The sequence below is a fragment of the Anopheles gambiae genome, chromosome 2 (assembly GCF_943734735.2).
Source record: "Anopheles gambiae chromosome 2, idAnoGambNW_F1_1, whole genome shotgun sequence".
Lineage (NCBI taxonomy): Eukaryota > Metazoa > Arthropoda > Insecta > Diptera > Culicidae > Anopheles > Anopheles gambiae.
In genome coordinates, this window is record NC_064601.1 from 19,392,059 (window position 1) to 19,406,756 (window position 14,698).

At 44.9% G+C, this 14,698-nt stretch overlaps 1 protein-coding gene across 4 annotated transcripts in view; it reads right to left on the minus strand.

Annotated features, from left to right (window-relative positions):
* LOC1273644 (neural cell adhesion molecule 1) overlaps nt 1-14,698 on the minus strand; it is a 235,028-nt gene that overhangs the window by 66,285 nt on the left and 154,045 nt on the right. For all 4 annotated transcript variants that reach the window (XM_061642366.1, XM_061642364.1, XM_061642365.1 and 1 more), the window contains exon 3: nt 10,709-10,846. In XM_061642366.1, coding sequence (XP_061498350.1) covers nt 10,709-10,846 — 138 coding nt within the window. The remainder of the gene's footprint in view (nt 1-10,708; nt 10,847-14,698) is intronic.

Sequence of the window (14,698 nt, forward strand, 5' to 3'; positions counted from 1 at the left end):
ACATCCCCTCTTTCCGGGTTTTGGCATGGATGGGAGTGATGCGCGCGCCCGACGACGTGTGTTGGCGGCAAGGACAGAGAGAGAGAGAGCAAGAGTACGAGCGAAACTGTAATTATTTCGTGATTAAACTGTCATTAATTTCCACCAAGGTGTTCCTCCTTTCTGCAGTCGTGTGCTGAGCGAGCATCCAACCAGGTGCTCCAGGTGTGCAGTTTGAGAAACCATTAGCGGAAGTTGTTCGCCTGTACACCTACAGCAGTACGGCTGAGGCTGAAAGAATCCCGAAACAAAATACACACCACACAAAATGACACAAAACACTTTCCGACAAAGGAGAGGATGCACGTCGAGCTTTTTTATTGTCCATTCAAGGCAGTCATTCTCGTCAAACAAACGCCGTATATGCTGCCATGATACGCTGGTTAGGTGGGCAGTTAGGTTACGATCACGTTCATCCTTCTTTTTGTCAACCCGGACATGCTTCACCAGCTGTCAAGCAGTGTCGAGAACTGGGAATTGATGGTTAGTTTGGGTTTAACTGTCATTCCGTTGACTGCACGGGAAGGTTTGAACGGTTTGAACTGAGCGAGTATAAAGCGGGAGGACAGTGGAGCTATTGCTAGGCTATTGAAAACTATGCTCTGGACGACTGTGTCAATCCTGAGCCGGACAGCTTAACGAAATCCGGACAAAGGTATTATGTATTTTTACGCCATTTAACTCGAAACTGTCGAGGTATGTTGATGTCTTAAAATCTTTCCAGGTAGTGATTTTAAACGTGAAGCCTGTTTGGCAACGATTTTGGCAAAGTTTTACTTGGAAATGGAATAAATTTGTCACCTGTTTTGTTGCGGCTTGGATTGTTCTTCCAAATTCCAGACCGCAAAAAAGGCAACCGTCATTCCGTTGACGTGTTTTAAAACAACTACGTCACGCATCCAACCATTCCCTGTGTGAGCGCTGCCAGCCAATACATCATCCTTTTTCGCAGAACCTGCCCAAGCAAAAAACCACAATGTCATCGAAATACCCAAAATATCAATCACACTGCCCAGAGCCAGTCCTGTCACTAGACACATTGGCCGGGATGAACGATTTCTTCCGAAGCCAAAGATTGACAGACTGGGCGCTTCTGCAGTTCTGCCGTCTCGCCCGCAAGGGCATAATCCTACCCGCAGTAGCGCACTGCGCAAGATAGAAGTAGATCCAGGGAGTTTGTTTTTGTTGTTTGTTTGCGTACCAGATATTCTCACTTCTTTTGACGAATCTTTTTCTACGAAATCGGACCACACTGCTGCTACTAGTGGGCTGTTGGCAAAGCCGGTGTACGACCACACAGAAGCAGACGATACGAAGATGCATCGAACCGTGATAAATTAACAACTGTGCCCAAGCTGTCTGTCAGATCGATCACGGGCCTGATCCGGATGCAATGAAGTGAATCTACTGTCCGTAGTGCTATCGTACAGCATATCTGCGGAATCTGCTCTAATATGACAGTTTAAGGATATTCCCTGAAGGGAAAAGGCAGCCTTCATTTGAATTGGTGGTTGGTGTTGTGCACAAACCAAAAGAAATCCGAAAAGCAAAAGCACCAAAAACAGTCGACTACAACACAAAGTTGGCGCAACCAAATTGTCTTCCGTGGGTAATTTATAACAGGTGACGGTGGACATAAAAACTTCGTAGCAAACGGTGTGTTGCTGCTGCTGCTGCTGTGCGTCCGGCGGCTTTTTTCACGCTCTGCCAAGCGTACACGTCCCAGCAACAAGCGTTAGCGGTGAGTGGAAATAGATGTAAATAATAAATTAAGCGAAATATATTTTAAATGCACGCAATTCCGTGCGATGTCGTGCTTTCATCGCAGCTGGGGACATTGTTCTGTGTGTTTGGGGTGACTTTGTGTACGTGTGTATGGGTTTGAGTAGCATCTAAACCAGGGTGGAGAGCATTTCACAATTGTTGTTTTGCGTTCACTAAAGACGGCGGCTGACTGTGAGCCCTGAGAGCAAATGTATCCACCACGCGCAGGAAACACTCGTCATCGGTGAGGAGTGAAGTAGAGGGAGAAGGTGGCCTGGGATGGTCCCCTGCTGTAATGGGGACCCACCCACCGTGGCAGATTATCAGCCCACTTCGTGCACTCCGGGAGGATTTCCTTATTTGTGGTCTCGGCGGCACTTGGCCCAAACCCCCTCTCTCTCTCTCGCTTCCCTCGCTTAACAATTCCATTCGTTTGCTGATCCCATGAGGCCCGGTATGTATTTGTTCTACGCACAAACACATACGCACAAACGCCGATTTAAGACTTTCTCTGGTGGGGGGGTCCTTTGGGCGGAAATAGAACTAGAGTGCGTGACAGGAATATCGTTCAACGATCCCGGTGGTGTGTCCTTTATTTGGATTATGATTTGGATTTTGGTTCGTATTTTTTGTAGCTATGCCTACGTTTCCAGCTTTCTCAATCTCTCTCCCTTCCTCTCTCTCTCTCACTTTATTGCTATTTATTTGCCCTGCTCTAATACCCCATCATTCCCTGCAGTTGCGTTGACGTCGGGTTTAGTTTCCATGTCATTTCCTAATGATAAAAGAAATGACCAGTGACGTTTTCCTGTGTTTCGTACAGGGAAAATCCCACTCCACCAGGGAAAATCGTGGGGCGCCATGCTAATGGGGGGAAGGAAACCGAAGGCAGGGCAAATGTGTGCCACGTGGACAATAAAATCGGCCACCGTATCGTGTTATCGCAAATCTGACAGGCAAAAGTTGGCCACAAACAGCCACCTTTCTTCACGGCGATACCGACCGGGTCCGTCGTTTCTTTGTTTGCGTGTCCACGTGCCGGAGCCCGCGTGTATGTGTGTCTAACCGTGGCTACCTCGACAATGACATCAAACGAACGATCATTCTGCCACCGTGTTTGTGCTGTTTGTGCTAAGCCCAGGCTAAGTCAAAGCCTCCCGGGGCATATGGTTTTCCTTTTTAGACACAGCCGCCGCTCCCCGACGATGAAACATTCATTTGACATTCGACGCTTCCGGAAAGGTGGACGCCTGCTACCCCTCCCCCTCTTGACTAGCCGGCACCGCGCACGGACGGGAGGGGAACACCAACGGGAGGCCCAACTTTACAATTTCGGTTCATAAATCATCAAAAAACATTTCCGTCTTGTGCTAAACGACTTTTTCGCGGGCTTGCTGGAATTCGAGCGAGAACAATGGAGGAAGGAAAAGGGAAGGCTGAGAAGCAGGCAAGCAGCCGGCAAACCGAATGACAAAAGACGACAAAGAGGCGCAAAGGTGAACGTGGTGGCGCTTTTGCGGTAAGGTATGTGCGCCCGGTCCGCCCATCTAATATGCTGGCGCGAAATCGACCATCCAGTGGATACGGCGAATCACGAACCGCAAACACAGGGCCATTACGCGCGCCATGCTGATGGGGCCGATGATTGGGAGAAGAGGAAGGGCACGAACCTCCCAACGAAAAAAAAGAAGAAGAAAAAACTACCATCGTTTATCATCATTATTTATATATTAAGTTCGCGAGATTCCTGCGTGCTGCCTTTGCCTTTTTTTTGTTGAACGAAAATGCCTTCGCAGCGGACGATATGTGGCAGGCTGGACGACGCCGACAGTCGGATGGAAGGACAATGCTGAGTGAGGATAAGCGCAACCGACCGTTGCGGAATGTGGTTCGCGAGTATGTGCGAGTGGATGAAGGTGGGAAGAGATGAAGCTTTCTGTCCTTCTTTGCAGTAGGTATTTATTAAACAAATATGTTGCACCGTTGTCGTGCAGGCTATTTTTAACTTATCCAACGTAACTAGTCGGCTCGGACTGGGACCATCGAAAGTTTCCGGCTCAACTGATACTGAGAAATGATATTTACTGTTAGGAAACAAGCATGATTTATGGTTTTTGGAAATGCTAATGTGGCGCAAGAACAATCTGAAAACCATCTATAATAACAAATAGACAAAGTGTGTGTATTGCTTGCTGGTAAAGACACAGTGTTCATTTGAATGAAATAATCTGTCAAAAACATCGCGCCAGCAAACGGATAAAGTTATTCAAGGTAGTTCAAGCTAACTATTCAAGTTTATAAAGGTACCGTAGTCGAACGACAAGTGAAATGGATTGGTGAAATCATTTGAATAAACTATTGCTTATATTGAGGATAGTGAATTAACGATACTTAACGTACATTTATTTAGTATTTTCATTTTTATAGAATTTTACACTTATCAAACAGAGTATTTTGGATCGTAAGGATCTTCCCTTAATTCGTCATCATTTTCAGTCTCTATAGGACCTAACGGTCAACATTATTCTGATAGTTTGTATGTAAAATCAAAACATCTAACAAGGTCTCAGGTCTCAAGATTAAGGTTGGGAGTAGATTCATACCCAAGATATCGCTTTGTATGCGTTGGATTATATTGACCATTCGAAGTGCTGATAAGTGAACATTACATCAATTGGAAATTCGCATCCGCATGAGTGTAGGAAGGATGATGGGGCTAGTAATGGGGTTTTGGGATATAAAGGTATGTACAAATGATGAAAGAGCTGCCACAAACCACAATACTTACGACCTGTCTGCTCTAAGATGCATCAAACTTTTGTTAGATTGGTAATTGAAATTCCGAAAAGAAATTCTTCTTTTTTCCATTCAGAATAAAAGGTCCACATACAAATTCTTCATTTTCATAATTCCACAAAACAGCTGTTTTTGGTGTAGGCATGCCTAATCCATTGACTTGACTAACTGTGTTTTGACAGGTTTATCCCAGTACATGATGAGATAATGAAAATTGTCTCGTGGTTTTTGGCTCGTCTCACGATTTATTCATTGTATTCCATATATTTTTGGTACGTTTCCACAATATATGGGTATCGTCCCATTGGAAATCAATACAATTCAACAAAAAAATCTGGGAAACGCCCAACAAATAGTGGGAACACACCAAAAACCACTTGCAAAGCCCTGTAACAACACACTAAAGTTGTTTATGTAACAAAGTAAATTGAGCACAAAAAGTACGATACTATGGGCACATTTACGTTTATGGAGAATTGTTTTCTTTTGATGTTTTTTTGTAAGATGAATTAGAGATCATATTACAAATAGTCTGCCTATTGTTCATTGTATGCATAAAACTAACCAATATGCCTTTTTTGTACCCTCATCATTCAAGCTATCTGGTGTGGATTCATTTCTCAAAAAAATATAACAATACCGAGCTACGTGAACTGCTTTTGCCCGGAAATCCAAAGGCAGTCTATCGATCCACCATAACACGGTTGCTCCAATAATGACAAGGTGCCCGTTTTGTGCACTATAAGCACCGAATGTGCCGAGAACAATGGTAGAACCCTGTACGTTCATAGGTCTTTTACCTTCGCTAAAAAAAACCACTAACGCATCCTGAAACACACTACAACAGGTAAAATGGTTCTTTTCTCCTCACCACCAAGATTTCAACGCTTTGGAGTGCAATTTTCCATTCCGTGCGTATTTGCCGTCACTGGATGGGCATAAAACCGTCCCCACTCGCACACAGCGATGCATTAAGAGGAGTAAAAACGGGCACCATTTTCTTTCACTGTCAAACGTGGCTGCTGACGGTACAATTTTTTTTCTCACTATTTTCCTCGATTGTCAGCAATCTGTGGACCACCATGAACCATTTGCTGGATGGGTAGACGGAGTACATGGTGGTGGAGCAAACCGTCGTTGGGATCGGTTTCGGTGAGCAAACTGGCCGATTCATAGCCTCGTTGCAGGTGGTGGACAAGCGGAAGTAAATGATCTTTCTCTTCTATTTTTTTTTTTTTGCTTCTCTGCGTATGTGTAAGCGAGCCGACATCTCGATGTCACACGGATGCGTTTAAGCTTGCGGCCGGTATTTAACGATGGCTGTCCGGTGGGGGGTAACAAAACGGACGGCCCTTTGCTTGCTCGCGTTACGTGATGGGCATAGAAAATGATGGCTGAATCGCTCACCGAGCGATTAAGTAAATGTATAGTCGCACGCGTGCACAGGGCAAAGGACCCGCACGAAAGTGTTGATGCAGCAGTGTTTGTTCAGGCGGGAAAATCGGAACACGGTTACCGGTTGGACGGTTCTCGTTTGACCCTACCCGTGCCAGGTAGTACGGGAAAAAACCGATTTTCCCACTTCGAATGAGTGCACACAGACACAAAAGTAGGATCATTGAAACTGAACAAAATAACGCACAAAAAAGCAAAAATGTTCTATTAGAACGTTTTTTTTTTCGCTGCATTAATAAAACATAAAAACATCGATTCGCTTTGAACAGATTAGCGAACATTTGTAGTGAAACGGGAAAATGTCCCTCCCCATCCACATCCCGAAACAAACCGCCACTATAATAGACACAGAACGGGCTATTCATTGAGGTGAACCCCGTGGTGTGGTGCATAACATAAATCTGCAAAGGAAAACTCTTCCGGCCCGATCGTAAAACAATGTTACCGGCACCGGAAAAAATGGCGGTTTGAAAGTTAAATCAAAATGAAACATTTTCTGCAGCAAAATCATTTTCGAACAAATGTTTCATCTTTTTCACTTCTTGCAGCCCTTCTCCGCAACTCCCTTTCTGAGCTCAGAAGCGCATCAGTGTTGCTCACGTGCAAAGCGTATAGATATGTTCGCATGATACGCTGCGCACCGATAAAATACACACACACACTGGGCCGAGAGTAAATGCAACTAAACGGGCCAGAAAACCCAACCCGAATGCACACTAATGAAATTTGCTAAACGACGCTCCCGACGTATTGTTTTCAGTTTGAAAATCTGTACCATTTTCAGTTACGGATTGTTTCTCTCTCTCTATTTCTACCTCTTTCATTCCCATTCGGTTAAAACTTCACCGTAAACCGCGGGAGTGCCGAACCGCAATGAAAGCAGCAGAAAGAAACGAGCAACATTAAAACAAAATTCTAACAAAAAAAAAATCATACAACCTACTCTACACCACAAAAAAGGGGAAATGCACACAGCTGTGCTTTGAAAAGCGAGCGAAAAATTACATTAAATAAAGCACGGTAGCAAAATGTGAGGCAACGCGAAACGGGACAGCAGAAGAAAAAAAAATCGCTCGCGCTTGTTATTTTGTGTGTGTGTGTACGTTATTTCTTCTACTGTCCAAGCTCCCGTCCAGTCTTTGTTTCCCAACCAACGGAGCTTTTACGGCACGGTTTCGGTTGCTGTGCATCGCCCAGCCAAACTCTATCTCTCTGTTGTGCGATGCAAATGAAATGGAGAGAAGAAAAAAAAACGCCCTCCAAAGCCAGTAACACCAAAATCGCAGTAAAACCGAATTAATGGAGCAGAATTTTGTCCACTGCACGTCGATGGCTTTGATGTATGTTTCGTCGCGGCGTTGCGCTGTGACTGTGGGCGCACCAGTGAATGAATTGTTTAAGCGCATGGGAGCACCAGTTGGTGAGTAGTAAAAGCGCGATACGGTAAATACAATACACGCGAGAGAGCAGGCGAAAAACAAAAAACACAACAGTTGAAAATGAAATGAATTAACCAGCTTCGTGGAAAACGATCGATAGGAGGGCGACACCAGGGCTCACCATTAGATTACAGCATTGGGGTTTCGCCGGGAGGGCGTAGCGAAAGCGAAGCGAAAAAGTTAATCAATTGACCCGTCACCTATCAGTCTCATATCTAGCGGTCGCACGGGCATATCGCATACGCTGATGAATGAGCCGAACAAGGACACAGAACAAGGACAATCCATCGCCACCGAAACCGATAGCATTGATTATTCATGACCTTTCATTGCATTACAATTTTATGTCAATCTTTCTCGCTTTTTCGCTGGTGCGTTTTTTTCTTTCTTTGTCTGCAAACAAAGAGCAGTAGAGAGTACGGTACGTACGTTAGAACGATGCTGCTTAACCCTCCTGCACCACTGTGAAACCTGTGTTTTAATTGCAACTTGTACAACAATTTGTTGTAAAGGAGCGAGTTCACTCGCTTTCTTTCCTGGCTGCACTTTGGACACTCGCGCAAAGGCAAAGCAGCACTCCGCAACAATAGAGGCAGCGGAGTCGCAAACAACGGGCAGAAAACGGCGAGCAAAGGGATAATTAATCATTACGCTTCCACTAATTATGGTCGTTCTCATACATTTGATTACGGTGGCTGCAAATCGTGATGAAAGTGGCTCTCACTTTCCACTTGTCGTCGGTCCGCTGGGACACACACACACACACACACACCAAGCAACATAAAATACCGCTACACAAAAAGGAACCGCCGGCGTAAGTGAGGTACACACACAACAGGGGCGGGGAGATGATAATTAGTATGAAACAGATACGGAGCGAACGATTGAACTCGGGCCGTTTTTTGCCAGCTCTCGGCACTGGTGGTGCTTCTCCGAAGGCCATGATTAAATTGCGAATTCAATTACAATGCCACAACTGGCCAGTCCATGCGCCACACTACAGTGTGCCAATGTTTTTGCTTTCCATCGCTTTGTTTGTGCTTTGTGATTGAAGGTTTGTATGGTTGCTGTTCGGGTGGTGTGATTTTAAATAATTTTAAATTATATCACACACTATTCGCCTGAATGAATGGACTTGTTTGGACGCAATTATAATTGTGATGAAATAAGCCACCGCTTGTTTTATTTGAGGTTGTAATTTGTGCTCTGCTTTTAGGCTTATTGCTATAATTTACTTTAATTTTTTCCCCTAACCTTTTAATTCATTGTTGCCCTGTCACAATGAAACACTTATCGCTTTGTTCAGATAATTGACACCTGTGTGCCTAACAAAAGGGAAGCAAAAGCGCTTTGCTACACTTTTTGAAAAGGGTAAGCAAGCCTCCTCCACCGTGCTCGACGAAGGTGAATTGTTTTGCTTAAGTTTTACTCCAAACGAGTGCAAACGAGAGTGAACGAGAAGATGGAAGAAAAAAACACACAACTAAAAAGCACAACAACTCTTGCAAGACTTTGTCCTCCCAACAGAACGGAAGCAAATCTGGGCTGGGCCACAACCCCCCTCCGACGGAACAAAAGCGTACGGCAATATGGTAGACGCTTCCGCCCGGAATTCGGAATGATGAATGATGAGCATTTGATGAGTTGTCGCATGCTCAACCACAAATCAGAGGCCACAGAAACCTTGCCTCCGTTCCTGCAATGGCCGACACTTTATCCCTTTTTTTTTCGGCAGCAAGAAAACAGCGCACGATCCGAGCACGGGTTCCGAAAACTGTCCCCCTCTCAAAAAACAAGAACGCTCCAGTTGGGGTGGGCGTTGCCTTTGCTGAACCATCCATCACGCGGGCCGTGCATAAATATCGCCTTCCATCCCCAATCGCACCCCGGCGCCCAGCTCCACAAGGGTGACTTTCATCACCGGTGCGCGCTCGCTTGTTTCAGCACCCGGCAGGGGCTGAGCGGAAGGGCTCGACCCTCCAGCCTGACATTAGGGATAAATCAAAATCGAATGTAAACAGATTAGTCCCTTCGCAACCACACCAGTGTGCCTGTCGGTCAAGGCCGGTACCATACTCAAGACGGGTTTGTCGCCATCATCGTCGTCGTCAGAGAGTGATGTCGCTGCCGGGTACTGCCGGGCTGGTGCGTATCTCAGCTGCCGGAAAGGACTGCCGCGTTTTGTGCGCCGTCATGGCTGCCGTCGATATTTATTGCTAACTGAGTAGATAAAGGCCGGCTGGTCGATCGATTTGATGCCGGTTTAAACGGTTACACGCTTTTTTTGGCTTGAGAGGATGACACAATCCTTCCCTACAGTTAACAAGGAGTGATGTGTGCAGCAAATCCATGCATCGTTGCTCCACCGTGTCTCCTTGCTGGTGCTTTATTAATACCAAATAACACTCACACATAAGCGAGCGTTGTGATATTGTACCTGGTCCTGCCTGAATATTGTAACCCATCTTTCCCCTTTTCTGGCTTTGCTCTAGCAAAGCTTTGCTCCATCGTAATCTCATCGTAAATTGCCATTCTTTTCATTAAATTGCACCCCGTCGGTTGAGCAAAGATTTAATAGCGAATTTAGTGGATACACCGTTTCAACCCGTTTCATTAATCAAATCAAAGCTGCGAAAGACGCTGCGTGCTCTAAGTGATGTAGTCGAAAAGCGAGCATTCACGTTTGCTCACTGCTATTCAAGAGGGTTTGTGCTTTGTTGCTACAGTTGCCTGCAATTAATCTGTCCCTGGTCCTCACGCGTAAATTATCGTGAAGTTAAAAAGGAAAGAAACATTTTCGGCTTACGGCATCAGGAAAGGATTTGCCAAGGCTTTGCTCCTTTGGTCCTTTGGTAAAGAACAACAACGGAGGTATTTTTTGCAACATTAAATTTGATCCTCGCTAATGGATTGAAGAAGCTATTAGCGAAACGGAGGTTTCGTAGGGAGGTAACATCAAACGTGTGCAGTAGTGGCGTTGATTTTTTTTTTCAATTAAACAGGATAAAACATCATCGAACGAGTTATAACGTACATATTTTCAAATCAAATTGTTTTTTTTTTTTGTATTAGTGCTAAACCAAAACGACATCTTTACTTTCAAACTCATCTCATGAATTCATAAAATAGCTGCGAACAGAAGATACTTTCCATTTAAATAGTAAATATCCTGCATTTCAGGTCCACACGTAAATCACGATAAAAATGATACTTACCTAAATTTTCTACCTCGCACGGAAGTACCAGCGTGTCACCGACGACGGCTCGGTAGGTGTGACCCCGTGATATAAACCGCGGCACCAATCCATTGTTTGGTGGGGAGCTGCCCTTACTGCTGCTGCTGCTGCTGCTTCCTGTAGAAGTAGAAGAAACATTATGCTGTCAGTACAACATTACACTGTTGGGAGAAATGTTGGGGAGTTATGAAATTGTTAAGCAATTTAATCATTTTTTTTTTGCTTGAGTCATTCTGGTGTTGCAACAATGGAAAATATTAAAAATTGCATTACATTGTGTATGTTTTTCGAGAGTTTTCCCCACTGCCGCGTTATTCGCACGTCCATTGATGCGAGAGCGGGCAATTGATAATTTATCGTTCCCGACGCCCGAGCCATATTGCCCTCTCTTTGTCACGCCGCCCAACCATGACCTCGCATGACCGCCAAGGAAGGAAGCTAATTAAATCTCGCACCGGCAAAATGTGCCGCCGCCGCGCACACGTCCCACTTTAACGATGGTTAATATATCGCAACGCCACGATTGGCCAGATTTGGAGGTTGGACGTGCGCTCGCGCCTATACACACAATCGCCACCAGGGTCACAGCCCACCGTGTGAAAATGTGTTCCTTCGCCGAAAATGAAATCAATTACCGCAGGGCTGGCACAAAACGGAATCCGAAGAGGACAGTGCGGACCGCAGGGTAGAGTGCGACGATCGGTTCCGATAAAACTTACTGGATGAACGCGGTACGTGAGCCGAAACTGTAACGTGTCAATTCGTTTGAAGCAAAAAGAAAAAAATAAACCCCAAAAAAGGCAGGCGACAGGCAAAGCCTCGGGACGGTAAAACTTGTTCACCGATTGGCCAAAGTTCGTGGTGACGGGAGGGAAGAGTGAGCGAAAAATAGCCACAACCAACCCAAAAAACCGGTGCCAACGGCGAACCGATCGCCACTAATCGAATTACGCACTTGTCAGACAGAATTTGCGAACAATCAAGTGCGAACCCTGCGCCGCTACGCTATTACATTTGACACGTTCATTAATGTGCCGGGGCTTGTCGATTGCTTTCGCTCGATCGATCTGGTAAGCTTTGGGCGGTGACGGGATTGCTGCTTCGATTAGGCGATGATTTCGGACCGGGCGGCTGTGTCTTAATCACCCCCCCCCCTCCCTCCACCGATGAAAGCAGGATGGGCTTAAACTTTACCATTACCACAAAGTGAAACGTAGAAAGAGAGAGAGAGAGACAGAGAGACAGAGAGACAGAGAGGTAGTTCCCGTTTGGGGGGTAACTGTTTGGTTTCTGCGAAATCCTTTCCCTGCGTGCTATAATAACAAACAAATTACTAGCCTTCGTTTGCGGTGGCGTACGATTAGTGGGATGAGTTTTATCAGTTACTATGGATTTAGGGAATTTCGTGCTGACTGACGTAGCCCAACCCTACCCCCCTCCCCTCACCACTACACACATGTGAAGGATATGTTCGCAACAGCTTCGAAAGAAACGGCTTCTATTTCCATTTCCATCCGAAAAACCATACCATACCTCGCTACATCTGCATTTGTGGGTTATGGTCGGTGGAATAACATGATAATTATTCCCTGGCGTTATGGATTTTACCAGCTTCTACGACAGACCTCTCTCTCACACACACCAGGCAAAGAACTTTTCATCCGCCGCAATATGCTCTCGCCTCGGTACTTTATGTCTATAATTAATATTGCCGTTTTTTTGTCATCATCCCTTTAACCGCCCGATTCCTCCCTTATCCTTCAGAAGTTATTCCCATCGGCATGGAGGCTCTGTCTTTCCTACCACTATGGCAATATGCCGGCGACAGGCTGTGTAACAAAAAGGGGGTGAGGAAGGGGGGGGAGGAGTAGTAAAAAAAAACTTTTCCATTTTTTTTTTTCACACACCATTTTTTTCCTCACACCATTACCGGTTAAACTATAATTGTTCACAAGGGAACCGCGGAAAGGATGGCAGTACGGCGGTACGACCATCTTTTATTACGGGACCAGCGGAAAGAGACGCCACTGGGCTCTGTGAATGTAAATTTGTGCGTCCCTAATTCATTTCGTTTCTTCTCGTTTTAGGTTCGTTGGAAATGAGGGCAGAATAACATGGGGAAGGTTTTAAGCTGCAGTGCTTACGCCTACGAACATGAGGTGTCCATGATAAGTGCTACCTGTTCGCTCTATTAAATGGCATGATTTAATTAATGTGCATTTGAATTATGTTCCGTTTTTCCCCGAAATACAACGTTGCACTCTGGTTTTTATATGATGTGCAAAATGCTTTCTTCTTCAATTTGAATTAATTTTACTAAATTACCACTTTTACTTGATCTGTAGGGAAACTCTTGATAGTTTTTATTCTAAAATAATTAAACATGGCTCAAGTGATTGTGGAGGTAGTTTTATCCATTCTTTTTCATGTGACTTTGCACTGATGGAATTATTTTACTTGTATTATTATTCACTTGGGTCAAATCAATATAATATCAAATAAAATCAAATAATAGCTTTTAATTTAATGTAATGTAAAATTGACGCGATAAGTTCGACAACAACCATGCGTCTCCATCACTATTCAACGAATGAGAGTTTAATGAAAGCGTTGAAAATGTAAAGGTTTGACTACATATTCTTATTTTTTCATAGAATGAAGTTGATAAAGTAATGAAAATACTTTCATCATTTCACGTGAAATTGTTTGAACTATTCTAAGCAATTTTAATATTAGTCTAACAAAGCTTATTATGACTTTAATAAATCAAAATTTGCTGAAAAGGTTTAAGTTGCTTGCCTTACATAAATTACCATACAAACCACGATGAAGCAATTGCAAAAAATAAAATAAAATTTATCAAAAATAAGTACACTTTTTATTTTAAATCAGTTTGCCATTTGCAATGTGCAAGCTTTATCCGCTTCACCAAACGGGTAACCTCCATTCCCTAGCAGCCACGGTAAAATATTTTGCCTTAAAGAGAAAACAACAAACAATACGTCGGGGGTAATGCTACTTTATATTCGGCAAATATTTCTTCATTTCGCCCAGCATCATCGCCATGCTTCGCCGGCTCCGGTTGGAATATCAATGTGCAATGCTGCTTTGGATTAATAAAAAGCTTGCCGCTGTTCGAGGAAAAGCGGTACCCACTCGCCCGCTCACAATCGTGCACTTTACACGCATCCACACCACCACCCAATGTGTAATGATGCCAAAGATGGCAGGAAAAATGGGTCCCCGCGGCTCGCGGTACCAAAAGCACATAATCACAATTCAAACAACGACGACGACGACGAAGAGAACGAACGCGCACGGGCAAGTGTACCGTAAAGCTCTGGTTTCCTCTTTGCCGAATGGGAAGCAGTGGAACACAGAACAGAGCTCTGCATACGACATTTTCGCCAGGGTTTATGATATTTTCTCACTTCCGCTTCGCTTCCATATTTGTTCAGTGAGCGCGGCCGCGGGCGCAAGTAGAAGAAGAAGAAGTATCTCCCGCCGGAGCATTCCAACGCTCGCGGGAACGAATGGTGGCGGCGTTCTCCGGGGTAGGGTAAAAGTTTATTTTACCGCTTACGATTTCTTTTCGCTTTTTGCCAACAGTGTGTTTTTCACTTCGGTGCTAATTCCTTCCCGTGCTGCCAAAAACAAAACAAAAAAAAAACGAATAAACTCAAACCCAATGAACGTCGCGAAGAGCAAGCTGGCCCCCGATGCAGATGAATAGCGCGCTCGCTACGTCGCTGCTTGCGGGCGGCAGTACCGGGAAGGAAGGAACACAAACCGTGTTTGGCGAGGGAAGTGCACCTTCCCGCTCCGCGCCACATCGAACTTTGAGTGCAGCACGGCGGGTAAGGCATGATGATGATGAAGAAATATCGTTGGCCGCGGTGCGGCTGGTAGTACCGCGGCGCCTCCACCGATCTCCACCAAGGCGCAGCGCTCCTGCCAGTGAGTGGAAAG